Source organism: Bombina bombina, chromosome 1, assembly GCF_027579735.1.
Source record: "Bombina bombina isolate aBomBom1 chromosome 1, aBomBom1.pri, whole genome shotgun sequence".
In the NCBI taxonomy this organism is placed as follows: Eukaryota; Metazoa; Chordata; class Amphibia; order Anura; family Bombinatoridae; genus Bombina; species Bombina bombina.
In genome coordinates this window covers 1,229,121,364-1,229,137,053 of record NC_069499.1, presented here as the reverse complement: position 1 = coordinate 1,229,137,053, position 15,690 = coordinate 1,229,121,364, and the positions used below count along the sequence as shown (strand labels likewise).

The following is a 15,690-nucleotide window of genomic DNA, read 5'->3' as shown; positions in this document are numbered from 1 at the left end:
CCCTTTGTTCAGAAATAGCATACATATATGCTTTGGCATTGCTTTTTGGTAATTATAAAGCAGCTATATGGAGGCTTACCATAATTTTTAGAGGTGAAACTGGGACCACCTGGTGCGGTGCCAGTGGGGGTGTGGTCAGGAGCGTGGTCAAGGGGGCGTGGCAATTACCAGTCCTTTTAAAGTAGTAGCTTTTATGTGCGTAATGTTTCGTGGATACTCTACCCTTCCTCAGTCAAACAAGTGAATCACACAGTTTAAATAGACCATAACACTACCCCTTAGTGAAAAAGGCACCATTACGTTGTCATGGCAAATAAATCATTAATCTAAATCTCAGATTCTAAATAATGCCAAACATCAAGCATAATTATCACTTTCATAATTATCAATTTCACAATGTAATATCTGCAGTGTAATATGTGTTTTATGTGTCTAATTAAGGAACAGAGCCAAATACTGATAAGGCATAAATACAACATTGAATGAAAGTAAAAAAGAAACATGTACCTGCTAAAGCTGTTTAAGAGGCTACTCTATACCATAATGCAGGAAGATTATAGCCAAAATGCTATCCTGCATGAAGTAAAGCAAGATCCAGGCCAAAAATCCTTCCTGTCTGTACTTCCTAGTCATACCCACATGATTCCCCTAAAGGTGTATTACCGGTGATGTCACCAGGGGTCGGGGGGTGTTAAATTCTTAGAAAAATAAACCAAGTAGTACTACAAAATTAAAAAACCCTATGCTGCTCACTCAGCCTGTATTACTAAATGTAAACTTTGAAGGACACGAACGTTAAGCTAAGCAGGGCTGTATGTAACAAAGTACCAGCATCCAACTATGCTGGAGAGCCACAGTCCAGTCATTTTGAATAATGTGTCTGGGTTTCAGGTGGTCTGAAACCCGGACACATGATTTCAAACCTGGAGGTGGCAACCCTACTGGGACAGAATGAACAACTGGGTGGGACACTGGGACAGCGCCTCTAAACCGGGACAATCCCAGTAAAAGTGGGACTTCTGGTAAGCCTAGCTATATGCTGCTGCGTTCCACACTTGTATTATACCCAGCAGTGAAGTGGTTAATTAGCTTGTAGGGTTAATTTTAGCTTTAGTGTATCGATTAGCCTCCCACCTGACACATCCCACCACCTGTTCCCTCCCTGACTCCCTTCAAACCGCTCTATTCCCTCCCCCACATTACAATTGTCACTGCCATCTTAAGTACTGGCAGAAAGTCTGCCAGTATGAAAATTAAAAGCTTTTTTTTTTTTTTTTTACAAAATATTTTTGCTGCAGTGTAGGTTTCCCCTAACCTCCAAACCTCCCTGACCCCCCCCCCAAAAAAAAAGCTCTTACCCTCCTCCCTCTACCTATTTACCAACAGCTTAGGTAGTGGCAGCGGTCTACCATTACCCAGTTTGCTACAAAATTGGCAATTTAAAAAAAAAAAAAAAAGTCCTATTTTTTTTCTGTAGTGTAGCTTTCCCCCAAAATGCACTACCCCCTCCCAGATCCCTTTTTGTTAACGGATCCCACATGGGATCCCCTCATTGCCCCTACTCCCTCCACCCTCAATGATGCATTTTTTTTTATTTTCCTTCTCCCACCTCCTCCAGTGATGGGCCGCTTACCCGCCTCCCTCATTTACACTCATACCCACCAACGATCAGCACCACGGAGTGGCCCTCTCTGCATCGACAACTCTGCAAATCTATTTATGCAGTGCCCCACTCGTGGGGAATGCAGAAATAGTGTGATCTCGCTATTTTGAGTGAGATCGAGGCAGAGAGAAGCCCATGACTGCAGCTACGTGCAGGGTACGTCGCTGGTCCTTAAGGGATAACGACCAGTGTCGTACAGGGTACGGCACTGGTTGTTAAGGGGTAAAACGGCTAATATAATTCTAAAAATACATCTACATATTATTCTTAGGCTAATCTTTGCTTTTAATACATAAATAGGTCTAGCATGTACTTGCTGTTTAAAGTGATTGTAAACTTTACCTATTTGCTGCCTAGTATATAAAATTATTATTAAAATCAGTGGCACTTTCATTGATTACATTTTTTAAGACTCTATATTTGTAAAATATTTACCATTTAGTGATGGTAAACATTGTACCATTCTTCCACCCGCATCTCATACTTTATTTAGCTAAGCGATGACAAATCCAGCTTCATCCAATCATTGTGTGCCCCACAAGCTGTATGCCAAGTGGGGCACGTAACGATTGGATGAAGCCGGATTCGTCATCTCTCAGCTAAATCAAGTATGAGGTGCGGGCGGAGGAATGGGGTGATGTTTACCATCACTAAATGGTAAATATTTTACAAATAAAGCATCTTAAAAATGTATTCAATGAAAGTGCCCCTGATTTTAATAATAATTTTATATACTAGGTAGCAAATAGGTAAAGTTTATGATCACTTTAATATCCCTTTAAATAGTTACTTTAACATTGCACACAGCTATTTATCTGTCCCTAATTTACCTCAGTAGATGAGATAAGGGAAATCATGGTCATTTGCTAGGAGGAGCTTAAAGGGGTAGGAAAGTCAAAATTAGTTATTCAGATAGAGCATGTCTTTTTACGACACTTTTTTTTTAAAATTCACTTCTATTTTCAACTGTGCTTTGTTCTTTTTGTATCCCTTGTTGAGAAAGAATATGCACATATCCTACACTAGTGGGAGCAAGCTGCTGATTGGTGCCTGACCTGCACACATTTGTCTCTTGTAATTGGCTAACGTGTTCAGCTAGCTGCCAGTAGTGCAATACTGTTTCTTCAGCAAAGGATAAGAATATAATGAAGCAAATTTGACAATAGAAGTAAATTGGAAAGTTGTTTAAAATGTTATGCTCTATCCAAATCATGAAAGAAAATGTTAGGGTTTCCTGTCCCTTTAAATCCTTGAAAATTAAGAATGCCTCAGACACATCCTTGGTATTGTTTGCCTGTTGCCAGAGACATGACAACTCTAGACTGAATGTTGTGGTCATCTGCCGTGCTTGCTCTATATTCATTTTTAAAAATGTTTTTTTCCATCCCTGTAGAGATCTCACTTGCACTTTCTGTGAAAATTAGTAAAATTATTCTTATTCTCTAGGAGGAGAATACAGTGAAGATGATGTAAATGATTTGGTGAAAGAAGATGATGGAGAGGAAGAAGAGGAAGGAGAAAGAACTCACCAAGAGTCAAAAAAGAAGAAAAAAATGCAAAAATGTATTGCTGCAAGGTAAAACTATAGTCTAGAGAGCTATTCTTTTCCTATTTTGGCGTTTAAAGAGGGAGTGGGGCGTGCATCAGTTTTACCTTAGACATTAAATGCAAATAAATACATAGAAACCCTACATTAATTTTGCTTAACTATACATCTTTTGCTTAAAGGGGATATAAAATCCAAAATGCTTCTTTCCTGATTTAGATAGAGCATGCAATTTTAAATATGTTTCTAACTTACTTTTATGACCAATTATGTTGCATTGCATTGTTTGTAATTTTTTTTGAAGATATTTTTTTTGTAACAGAATCCACTTATGAGCTCATGATCTGAACTCATATCCTTAAAGGGTCAATAAACATTAAATGAATGATGCATTCAAAGAAAAGATTAGTCTAGGAATAACATGTAGATGTATGTTTTTAAAGTTTTATTAGCTGTTTAAGTATTGACAAAATAAGTGTAAAGTGTTTTTTTTTTTTTTTTTTTTTTTTTTTTTTTTTTTTTATTTTTTTTTTTTTTTTTTTAAAAAAAAAATTTATATAAAACATATTGCATATGACACATAAGTTTCTGTACGGCAAGATAAAAAAGACCATACAGAAAAAAGAAAAAAAAAAGATAAGAGAATAAACTAGCAGCAATTACATATCAACTTAACATATACACCAATACTTTGACCCTTTTATATATTCCAATTAAACAAAACCAACAAACACAAAAAAATAAATAAAAATAAATAATAATAAATAAAAAATAAATAAAAAAATAAAAAAAGATAATATTATAAAACCTTCTCTAGCTCCCCACGCGTCCCTCTCTCCAACTCAGCCAATCAGTAGACCTAATTTAACTTAATATTTATAATTTGTTCTATACGATATGTAAGGTCATTACCCTGAGAGCAAACAAAACGCTTCCAGATATTGCAGAACTTTTCCCCTGAAGTCCCTCCTATTTTGAGATCATAAGCTGCTTTAATTACTGCATCTAATAGTAATTTCCTTATTTCCGCTATTGACGGAACTTTGTCTACAATCCAGTATCTAAAAATGAGTGTTCTAGTAATTGTTAATGCTACCACCAGAAAGTTAATATCTCTATCCCATGAAGCATGGAATCCTTAGTTAAGTAGATTTTCCTTTTAAATATAGTAAAAAAAAAGAATTCTAGTTTCTTCCAGAACTGGTTTAGTTTTGGACAGTTCCATATCAAATGGATTAAATCTGGATCAACCGAGTGGCATTTAGAACAACAATTAAGCACTTTTTTATTCCATTTTGCCACTCTACGTGGAATAAAGTAGTCTCTATGTAATAGTCTAAATTGAATTTCTCTATGGTAAGATGAAGGGAGTAACTTTTGGGTGATAGTTAGACTTTTCAGTAGTATTTTTTCCAGGTTGGAAGAATCAACCGCTGATATCCAATAAGATGCCAGTTCTGTTAATGCTGAATTTTCATCTAAAGACAGCAATAGTTTATATATAAAAGATAACAGACCCTTTCTAACCTTAGCAACATCAATTAAAGGATGAACTTTCCATAATTGAGGAGCTATCCTAGTCAATTTAAGGATATAATCCTTAACTTGTAAAAAATAAAACATATGTTTCTTTTGTACTGCGGGACATTTTTCTTGGAACTTATCAAATGTATACAGTTTATTCATGGTGTAATTATAAAAATCACTCACTACTAGTGGTCTCTCTGGTGACCATTTCTTAAAGGTATCAGATATATTACCTAAGGGGAAGTGAGGATTACCGCTTAACGGCATCCATTTTGAGATATTTTGGCTCGTTCCAATACTGATAGATAGATTTCTCCATACTTTTATTATATCCGTGTACAAAGGGTGTAACAGAAGGCTCTTTCCTAACTCTCTATTTGTGGCACAAAGTACATAATTTAAGGATAGCGGAGAACAAACATGATTCTCTATGGACTCCTCAGAATATAAAAAGGACCTTGATAGCCAATCAAGGGGGAAACGTAGAATTGCCGCCTGGTTGTAACGCTCTAGATTAGGTAGAGCCAGGCCCCCTTTTATTATAGGGCTGATATAGTTTAGTTAGTTTCAACCTTGGTTTTCTCCCACTCCATAAGAACAACCTTAATGATTGGTTAAAGCGGTTTAAGTCATTTCTATCTATCAGAAAAGGAAGCATCCTTAACGTGTATAAGATCTTAGGAATAATAAACATCTTAAAAAGAGAATTTTTTCCCGACAATGATACCGGAAGTGATGCCCAAGATTTTAGTCTATTTCTACTATCCCCTAATATTGTACCAAAATTGTCTTTATACCATTCTGTTGTATTAGCTGAGATTTTTAAGCCCAAATACTCCAGAGTTTTGGTTTCTATAAATTGAAAAGTTTGAGGTTCCCCAGAGCTCTCTTTAAGCCACAAGATTTTTGATTTTGAAAAGTTTGTTCTGTAGCCCGAGACCTCACCGTACTGTTCAAGCAACCCCATAATCGCACTAATTTGCCTTTTTGGTTCAGCAACAAATAACAGAAGATCGTCCGCAAACAAGGCGGTTTTAAGTTTTGTTTGTCCTATACTGATTCCAATCAATAAATCTCTCAGTTTAATGGCCAGGGGTTCCATTATAAGGTCAAATAGTAATGGTGACATTGGGCAACCCTGACGGGTGCCTCTTGTCAGAATGAAAGAATCTGACATAGAGTCATTGATCAAAATGGAAGCCTTAACATTTGTATAGATCTTATCAATAAAATCCTTAAAGTGACCCCTGAAGCCAAATCTCTCCAATACTTCGATCAGAAAGGGCCACTCCACCCTGTCGAAGGCCTTCTCTGCATCCAGGGATAGCAGGAAGGCCTCCGGCAGGGCAGAGCGATCCCCCCCATAATGACATATCACCTGTAGAATTTTTCTTATATTCATCTCTGATGCTCTTCCTATAATAAACCCTGCCTGATCTTGGTGCACAATAGCCGGCATTAAAGGTTTCATCCTCTCCGCGATTATTTTCATCAAAATTTTATAGTCTAGTCCTAATAACGAAATAGGTCTATACGAGATCATATCTGTTGGATCCTTATTGGCTTTTGGAATCAAGATTATATTAGCCCTCTTAAAATTCTCAGAGATCTTAGATTCTGTTCCGAAGTATTCATTATATAAATCAGACAGTACTGGCCCTATCTCTGTTCGCAGTATTTGATAGAACTCAATAGGTAAGCAATCCGGGCCTGGAGCTTTCCCTCTCGCCATTGAACCAATAATTTTGTAAATCTCATTTTCTGTTATTGGCTGATTTAAAAGATCACAATTTTCTGTTGAAATTGTAGGCAAGCAAATCCCGTCCAGGAACTTTTTAATAGTGTCTACATCTGGACGTTGAGATGAATAAAAAGCGTGAAATAGATGTGAGATCTGCTCTTGTTCTGTAACTAATTGGTCTTTTACCTTTATTGCTGCTATTGGTCTCTTCCTAGACTGTCTTTTAAACATTGAGGCCATAAATTTACCTACTTTGTTACCAAATTTTGCAAATCTGGCACTGTGCTTCTCCCAAGAGAAATGTCTCTCTTTCTTTTTTGGCCTGAAAATAATTCTCAGTATTTACCTTAAAGGGTCTTTCCAAAAGTTTAATATATGATTCCCTCACTTTATCTGAGAGAGCCTTATCTTTTCTCGCCTTCTCCTTCTTTGCTTTTGCCACATAACTAACTATTTCCCCTCTTAGGTAAGCTTTCGCTGTTTCCCAAAAAAGCTGAGTATTGTCCCTGCAGTGACTGTTAAATGTTCTAAAATCTTCCCAAGATTTAGTTAAGAAGTTTCTAAAATCAATAGAGTCTCGCAGATAGACAAACTAAAATCCCCAATAATACATTTCTCAATCTTTGGTACCAAAAGATCTGAGATTAGAAAAAGGTCCAATCTCGAAAGCGTATTATGGGACTTGGAACAACATGTGTATTCTAGGCTATTGGGATTTAAGAGCCTCCATATATCTACTAGTTTAAGTGAGTTATACAGTAAATTAAATATTTTCTTTTCAAACTTCAATTGTGTAGATTTGATTTTAACTTTAGTGTTACCACTCCCCACTTTCCTTCTGTCCAGATAAGAATTCAGAGTAACATTAAAATCCCCTGTCATCAAGATTTTAGCTTTCGGAAATTTGAACATTTTCTTTACCAATAAATTCCAAAACCCTTCATTAGGGGTATTTGGACCATAAATGTTTACTAACAAATATTCTTCATTATGAATAGAAAGTCTAATAATTACATATCTCCCTTCCTTATCTATAGATGTATTTAAAATTTTATATTCTAGTCTTGTATGGAAAAGAACCATAACCCCTCTGGAGGATTTTGTATATGATGAAAAAAAAGTTTCTCCCAACCATCTAGCTTTGATCTTTCTATGCTCTATATCGGATAGGTGGGTTTCCTGTAGGCAAGCTATGTCAAAATCCCTTTTTCCTAGGAGGTTCATAACTGCCTTTCTTTTTATTGGGGAGTGAATACCCCCTATATTCCAGGTTATAATTTTAACCATTCCACCCAACAACAAAAGATGAGCAATAAATCAAGCCTAGTGGGGCGCGCAGGGGGAGAAGGGAACACGGGGAAAAAAAAAGTTTTAGTGTCTATAAATCAATGCCATGTTGCAACTTAGGTTACTTTCTCGTCTGTGGCCAAATAGGGACATTTATAAATAGGTCACTAGTGTGTGCAGCCAATGGCTGTGTTGAATATGTGTTCTGCACTTCCATTTCTAACAGGAACGGAAAAACTCACAACTTTAGAATGGAATTACAGGAAAAGTAGACAAAATAAATAATGAAAGTATATTGCAGACTTTTTTTTATATAAGCAATTTATCATTTTATTTTACCATCTCAAATTGTTTAATGTCCCTTTTTTTTTTTTTTTTTTTTTTTTTTAATTGTTTATTTATATCCAACAATGCGTACACACAAATAAATTCAGCCTTCTTGTACCATGCAGGGCCATGTATAGCAATATATATCAACAATCGAGAAAAAGAAAAGAAAAAAAATTTACAACAACTTACAAATTCTTTCAAAATTACCCTTCTATGAAGAATTAGCACACAGAGTAGGAGTTTTTATATTTTAAACAACTTCAGAGAACAATTAGACATTAAGAGCCTAAAAATGAAAAGAAAAGAAGAAAAAATAAAATAAAATAATAATAATAAATAAAAAGGAGAAAAAGAAGGGAAGAGAAAAAAAAAAGGGGGATTAGTGTTCTCTCTCTTCCCTCCCCCCCCCCCCCCCGTCTCTCCTCACCATGTTCCCAACAAGACTAAATCAGTATTTCGTAAGGAATAAAACAGATATTCCCTTTCAGCTAGAGGAAATGATTTTATAAATGCTGACCACTTACAAAAGAATTTAATAATGTCATTATCGTTATCAACATTAACATTGTATTGTTCGAGAATACATTGTTTTTTTACATGATTTTTAATTTCTGGGATACTCAGAACAGTCTGCATTTTCCATTTTTTAAAAATAAGGTATCTAACCGCCAATATAGTTATATTGATAAATTTAATATTAAGCTGTTTGTCTTCTTGCTGAAATAATAAAAAGACTATATTTAAGTCTAATAGATTTAGCGAAGGGAGATTTAGAACCTTACTTAACCAAAATTGAACTTTACACCAGGTATTTTTTATTTTTGGGCAGGTCCATAGCATGTGCAGGAGGTCCGCCGAGGCATATGAGCACTTAGGACAGGCATTGAAACTCGTATTTCCACATCTTAAACCTTTTTCTTTTGTGAAGTATGTCCTATATAATAAATTCACATGCGATTCTCTCCAAGTAGCCGAAAGAGTTGTTCGAGCAACCTCTTGGATTGAGAGAGAAGGTATGTCAGGGTCTACTTCTTTCGTTAACAATCTAGCCCAGTCAATAGCCATATTATCTAAGTTGATTATACCTCTAACTGAGGCCAGCAGCGAATAACATAACATGGAGAAATTGACATGATTCCGTTCTTTGCCAATATGAGCCATTTCTCCAGTTGCCCCAGTGACCAATTCCACCCATAATCGTTCAAAAGCTTCATTACGTAGTATGTGGCTTGAAGATACACAAAAAAATTTCTTTGGGAAAGCTTGAATTCCAGTCTAAGCGCATCAAAAGATTTAATGCATCTATTTTGTAAATCCAAAAACTGCTCAGCCCTAGCAACCCCCAGGGTGTTCCATTTCAAAAAAATTGAAGATGGTATTCCCGATTGGAACTGTGGGTTCCCCAGGAATGGTAAGTAGCTCGATTCACGGTATTCCATACCTAATAGATTACAGGTTTTTTTCCATGCCATCATTATATTATATATAGATCGACACCTTTTAATTTGAGGTGGGATGTACTTAGACTCCATATGTATAAGCGCAGACGGTGAAAAAGGATACATAATGCTGACCTCAAGATTATTATTTGTAACATAGTTACGTTGGAATAGCCAATCCACCACAACACGTATCAGAAACACTTAATTGTATGCTCTTAGATCAGACAGGGCCAGACCTCCAAATTCTATCGGTAGTGAAAGTTTTGCTAGAGAAATTCTAGGCTTCCTATCCTGCCACAGAAAGGAACGGAGTTGTGAGTTAAATAAAGTGATGTCATTCTTTTTTAAAAGTAGTGGAGTGTTCTGAAGAACATAGAGTATTTTAGGCAGTAATATCATCTTGTATACAGCTATACGACCAGATAATGATAGAGGTAATTTCTGCCAATTTTTTTAAACGCATCTTTAACTTTCTTTAAAACAGGGAGAATGTTAAGAGAATACCACCGATCAGGCCTACTTGCGAAAATAATACCCAGATATTTAAATGAATCGGTTACTATAGAAAAAGGTACATTTGTAGGAGAATCTTTTGTCTGCCTGACCCAGAGAAATTCAGATTTATTTATATTCACCTTATATCCTGAGAAGGAACTAAATTGTTGTATAATTGACAATAGAATGGGTAAGTTCCTAGATATATTAGAGAGATAGAGAAGAATGTCATCAGCGTACAACGCTATTTTCAACTCCTGCCCAGCAATCCCAATCCCCTCCAGTTTTTGTCTTATCATTACAGCAAAAGGTTCAATAGAGATATTAAAAAGAAGGGGGGAAAGGGGATACCCCTGTCTGGTTCCCCTATGCAACACAATCTCCGAAGATAAAAACCCATTAACTATCAATCTTGTAGAAGCCGTGTGATACATTTTTTTCAATAAATTTAACAAAATTACCTTTCAGCCCGAACTGTTCTAGTGAAAATAGCAAGTGGTCGTGGTGAACCGAGTCAAAAGCTTTTTCGGCGTCTATTGCTAAGATTGCTAGGTCTATACTATCATCTTGCGAAGATTGATCTGGAGCCATGGTATTTGAGAAGAAATCTAACGTGAGCAGGAGTTCCCTTATTTTGGCCGCTGAATTCCTATTTTTCATGAAGCCAGCCTGATCTGGATTAATAATAGAGGGTAGGAGAGACTGAAGTCGCTGAGCAAGAATCGAGGCCAACAGCTTGTAATCTGTATTCATGAGTGCTATGGGTCTATAAGATTCTATCATTTTTGCATCTTTTCCTTTCTTTAGGATCAGTGACGTATATGAGGCTGTAAAATTAGATGTAGGTTCATTGCCCTGTATATACATATGATTGAACAATGATGTTAAATACGGTGTTATAGCAGCTGATGCTACTTTATAGAACTCGTTGGGTAAGGCATCCGGACCGGGTGCCTTATTGCATGCCAAGTCTTTAATTGCCTTACTCACTTCTAGGTCCGTGATAGGAGACCCAAGATCTTCGATAGAGGCCTGTAATATCTTTGGAAAAGAGATCTCTGTCCAAAACTTCTGACGCTCCAAAATATTAGATGGTCTAGCAGAGTATATATCTTTATAATAGTCGTAGCATATTTGAACAATATCCTGAGGGGAACTGAGTATTTGACCTTTACTGTCTAATGCATCTATTAGTTGGGAGCCTAGATCCTGCTTGACTAGCTTAGCTAAAAGTTTTCCCGTCTTGTTCCCGTATCTGTGGAGCTTAGCGGCAAACCGGATATCTTTTTGAGTAGCTCTATATAGCCAGAATGAATCTCTCGCTTTGAGCGCTTTAATATATTTGGCCCATTTCTGTGGATTTTTTTCCATCAGATATAAATTGTATGCATTTGTAACTGCCCGGAGAAGTTCATTCTCTCGTTTTTTAAATTTCTTAGTTTGCCTAATAGAATAAGCCAAGATATCCCCTCTTAATACTGCCTTGGCAGTCTCCCAAAACAAAGAAGGACGGTTTTTGGCTTCAGCATTATATATTGCAAAGTCCGCAAGCTTATTTTCCACATAGTTTTTAAACTTAGAATCCGAAGCTAAATATTTAGGGAAAACAAAGCGAGAATTAGTATAAGGGGAAGTGGACGATGCCAACTCGAGACATATTGGCGCATGATCAGATATCGCAATGGGCAAAATTTGAGTCAATACCTTGTTCTTACATAGTTTTTCATCTATTAAAAATAAGTCAATCCGAGATAAGGATTTATGCGCTTTCGACAAGCAAGTGAACTCTCGCTGATCCGGATTCTGGGATCGCCAAATATCTCTTACTTTTAGATTAGAAAATATCCTGGAAAACAATTTTGCCTCAAGGTTATCCCTTTTTGTTTTTTTGGCTAACGGCTGTTGTCTCATTCTATCAATTGGGTATTGTGGAGCCATATTGAAATCGCCAGCCATTATTAAGAGACCCTCCACACATGCCATGAGCCTTGCCTGTAATGTGTCCCAGAATGGCAAATCAAAAACATTTGGGGCATAAATATTACATAAAGTATATAAGGTTTTGGCAATCTTTATTTTCAAAATTATAAACCTCCCTTCTGTATCCATCTCGATCTGTCCTATCTCATAATTAAGTTTTTTTTAGCTAGTAGAATAGCAACTCCACCTTTTCGACTAGGGCTGGGGGAAGAAAAAACCTCCCCCACCCATGAGGATTTAAGTTTAAGGACTTCTTGAGTCTTCAGATGCGTTTCTTGTAAAAAAGCAATAGAGGTACCTATTTTATTTAAATATGCAATTATCATTTTTCTTTTAATAGGTGATGTAAGACCTCCTATATTCCAGGAAGTAAGCTTAATCCCTGTCATGTTATATATTAACTAGATTTCAAGAGGGAGAGCAGCGAGAGGGAGAGAGAAAAAAGGGGGAGGAAAGAAAAAAAAAAAAAAAAGAGGGGGGGAACACAACAAACAAAACACAATACCCATGCCAGATGGCAAAATCACCAAACCATCTGTTACCCTATTCTGAAAGGACCCCATCATGTGGGCAGATTGATGTATCTACTTTTACCTATAATACTATTTTCCTAAAGAACCCATCTACTCAGGTGTGCTATATTTGATGAAAAAAGCTTCTGCCGCAGAGGCAGTATCAAAAAAATGTACAACATTATCAAGTAATAAGCGGAGCCTAGCGGGGTATACAATTGTTGCTCGCAGTCCCTGCTGTATAAATTTAGTGCAAACTGGGGCTAACTCCCTTCTTTTTGAGGCGGTGTCATTTGCAAAATCTTGAAATAATAAAATTTTTGTTCCTTCAAGAAATATGGGCTGATTTTTACGAAAAGCTTGTAAAAAAGCAATTTTATCTTGATAGTTCAAAAATTTCACTGATTGGTCTTGGCCTCATATTTTGTGAAGGGGATACAATTCCTAACCTGTGTACCCGTTCTACCACTATGTCTGAGTGGGTTTCAGGTATCTTAAGTAAAGCTGGGAGTGTCTGTGTAATTAGTTTATATAAATCCTGGTATTGCTGTCCCTCAGGTACCCCTATTACTTTTAAGTTGTTTCTTCTTGCGCGATTTTCCAGATCTTCTAACTTGTTTTGTAATTTAAGGAGGGCAGAAGAAGTGGCTTCTAATTTGGTATTGTGGACTAAGGATATATCTTCAAGATCTGATACTCTCTATTCTATTTCCGTGAATCTTTCTGAAAATTGTTTTACCTCCGTTGCTAGTTGTGCAATATCATGCTTAATCTCTATTCTCAGGGAGTCAAATTTAGGTGCAAGAGCCGCAGAGATATTTGAAACTAATGATTGCAGATCAATAGACTCTTGTACATTTAAAGAGTCACGAGCAGCTAACTGTGTATCGGAAGTAACCTCTAATGGCCCTTTCTGTTTTCTTTCCCTTTGTCTAGCCGACATGGCTGACGGTGAATTTTTAGTCTGTGACAGTATAAATTTATCCATATACAGTGATTATGTGAAAAAAAAAAAAAAAAAATAGGAAGAGGAACTAGTGTGTTCCACAAGTGATAGATGGGGGAAAGTACCCCAAGAGAGGGGAGGGGGTATGTGAGGATTGTGAGAGATTTTCTTTCTATGCTTAAAAAAAAAAAAAAAAAACACCCAATGTGCAGTACGTGATACAAAATCAGTCAGAGCGGTGACAAAAGGAAATATTAGATTGAAAAGAAAAGAAAAAAAAAAAAAGAAAAAGGGAGAGAGCCCCTGTTGTTAAGTTAGCTTACTTTGACTTTATAATAACCCTTGATTATCTTCCTAAATCATCCTAAACATGTATATCGGACACCTTTAAATAGCCGTATATAGATACAACCAAACCGATACAATATTCAAATCCTGTTATCTTATAGTACTTTGAAACACATTGTGCCAGAAGGAAAAAGAACAAAAAACACAGAAAAAACATACACATTAGATCTAATACCTTTTTAGCCACTGCTTTAAACAATATATTATGTAGCCAGTTTTTGAGCTGATAGTGTGTTAGAAAAAAAAGAGAGAGAAAAAAAAAAACAGAAAAGATAACTGTAGCTAGATTGATATAATTTTAACTGAGAAATGAGATATTATAATATGTTAGTACATATTTTTGAATAAAAAAAGAAAAAGCTGGTTCTTTAGAATTAATAACAATTGACCCGTCACTTCTGATTCAGCTTACTCAGTTAATTTTCTAGCCAGCAGTTAATTACCATAGAATTGACCTTCTGTATCCAGAGGGGGAGAGAAGAAGGAAAAAAAAAAGAAAAAGAAAAAATAAGGCACAGTGACTTTTGAACCTGTCTTTTAACTTTCAATACCTTGATATAACAGGTGATATGATAGAATAAAGTTAAGTAAGATAGTATCTCTTTTCTCTTCTCTTTCCTTCCCTCCCCTCCCTATATGAGAATTAGCAGGGGGTAAAGAGATTTTTACAATTTTTACTAATTATAAATTTTTGCCCTTGTTGCCCTGCTTAAATATTCCGGCTATGCCAGTTTATTTGAATCTAGCCGCATATGGGCAGGTATAGGATCCAGAAAATAACAATTTATGTAATATGAATATAAGCCCCAGAACCCAGTCCCCAGCAATCTTCCGTCCTCTTTTATAGTTTTATGCCCGGTGTACCTCAGGCACCGATATTGCTATACAGATGTAGGGGGCACAGCACATGCAACCGTCTATATTCAGACGATAACCGTCCAGTACTGAACCTTCCCAAATATTCAACTGAGGATATTGCCTCCAGTGCTTTACTTTACCCGTCCTTTGTGACCAGGATTTGACCACCCGTTAGATAGCCTCTGTTGCTAGCAGCACCAGTGGGAGGGAGAGCGCCTCTTCAGGAAGGTACAGCAGCGAAGCCGACATCAGTAGCGGCACTCCATGTAGAAAGGGGCTCTGCTACCAACGACTCAAAGGATATGCGGACAGCCCCAGGAGATGATTCCAGCTCTGGCCCCCTTTACGGCAACAACAAGCCAGCGGAGTGATACAGCAAGCACCGCCTTTTCACCAGGAACACCGTTCTCCCTCCGCAGCCCACCGGAGGATGGAAAAACACCGGCTCCTCGTTACACTTGTCAGGCAGCACAGAGAGGCCAGGTAAAAATGCAGGATTCAGCCTTTAATCCGTAGTAGCAGAGCCGTTAGCCTCCACCTTCATCTGAATAGCCAGAAGTTGAGGCCCCAGGATTCGGGGCAGTTATTATACAAACTGCTTTGTTTTAGAGGAGATTTATTTTCAGCAGACAATCTCCTATATATGATGACACCAAGTATTAGCAACAAAGTTTATATGTTGGGGTACTTTAGGATTTAGCACCAGATTAGTGTCCTTTACAGAGTTCCACGCTTTATAAGTGCATTGTTGAGGCACTATGGAACTCCCAGCAGCGATGATTATAGCAATACAAGCCGCCCTCCATGAGAGGGTTTTGGGCGTAGTCCTCGCCAATAGCTTGTAGGTAGATTAGCTCAGGACAGGTGCAGCACCTAGCTACACACCTGTGCTCCTCCTCCGGAAGTCAAGATCATACAATTTTTCTTAATGTCCCTTTTTTAAAGAACTTTTGTACTTACTACCAATTTGGGATACTAAACACCTTGTAATTAGAAGACATTTCTGTTGTGTTTC

General features: G+C 36.9%; 1 protein-coding gene across 1 annotated transcript in view; it reads left to right on the top strand.

The window, feature by feature from the left end:
• The window catches only part of CFDP1 (craniofacial development protein 1), a gene marked incomplete in the record, with an annotated part of 240,999 nt that overhangs the window by 1,113 nt on the left and 224,196 nt on the right, over positions 1–15,690 (top strand). The window contains 1 exon segment of the mRNA XM_053700544.1: positions 3,110–3,239. Within this exon segment, the coding sequence (XP_053556519.1) occupies positions 3,110–3,239 (130 nt within the window).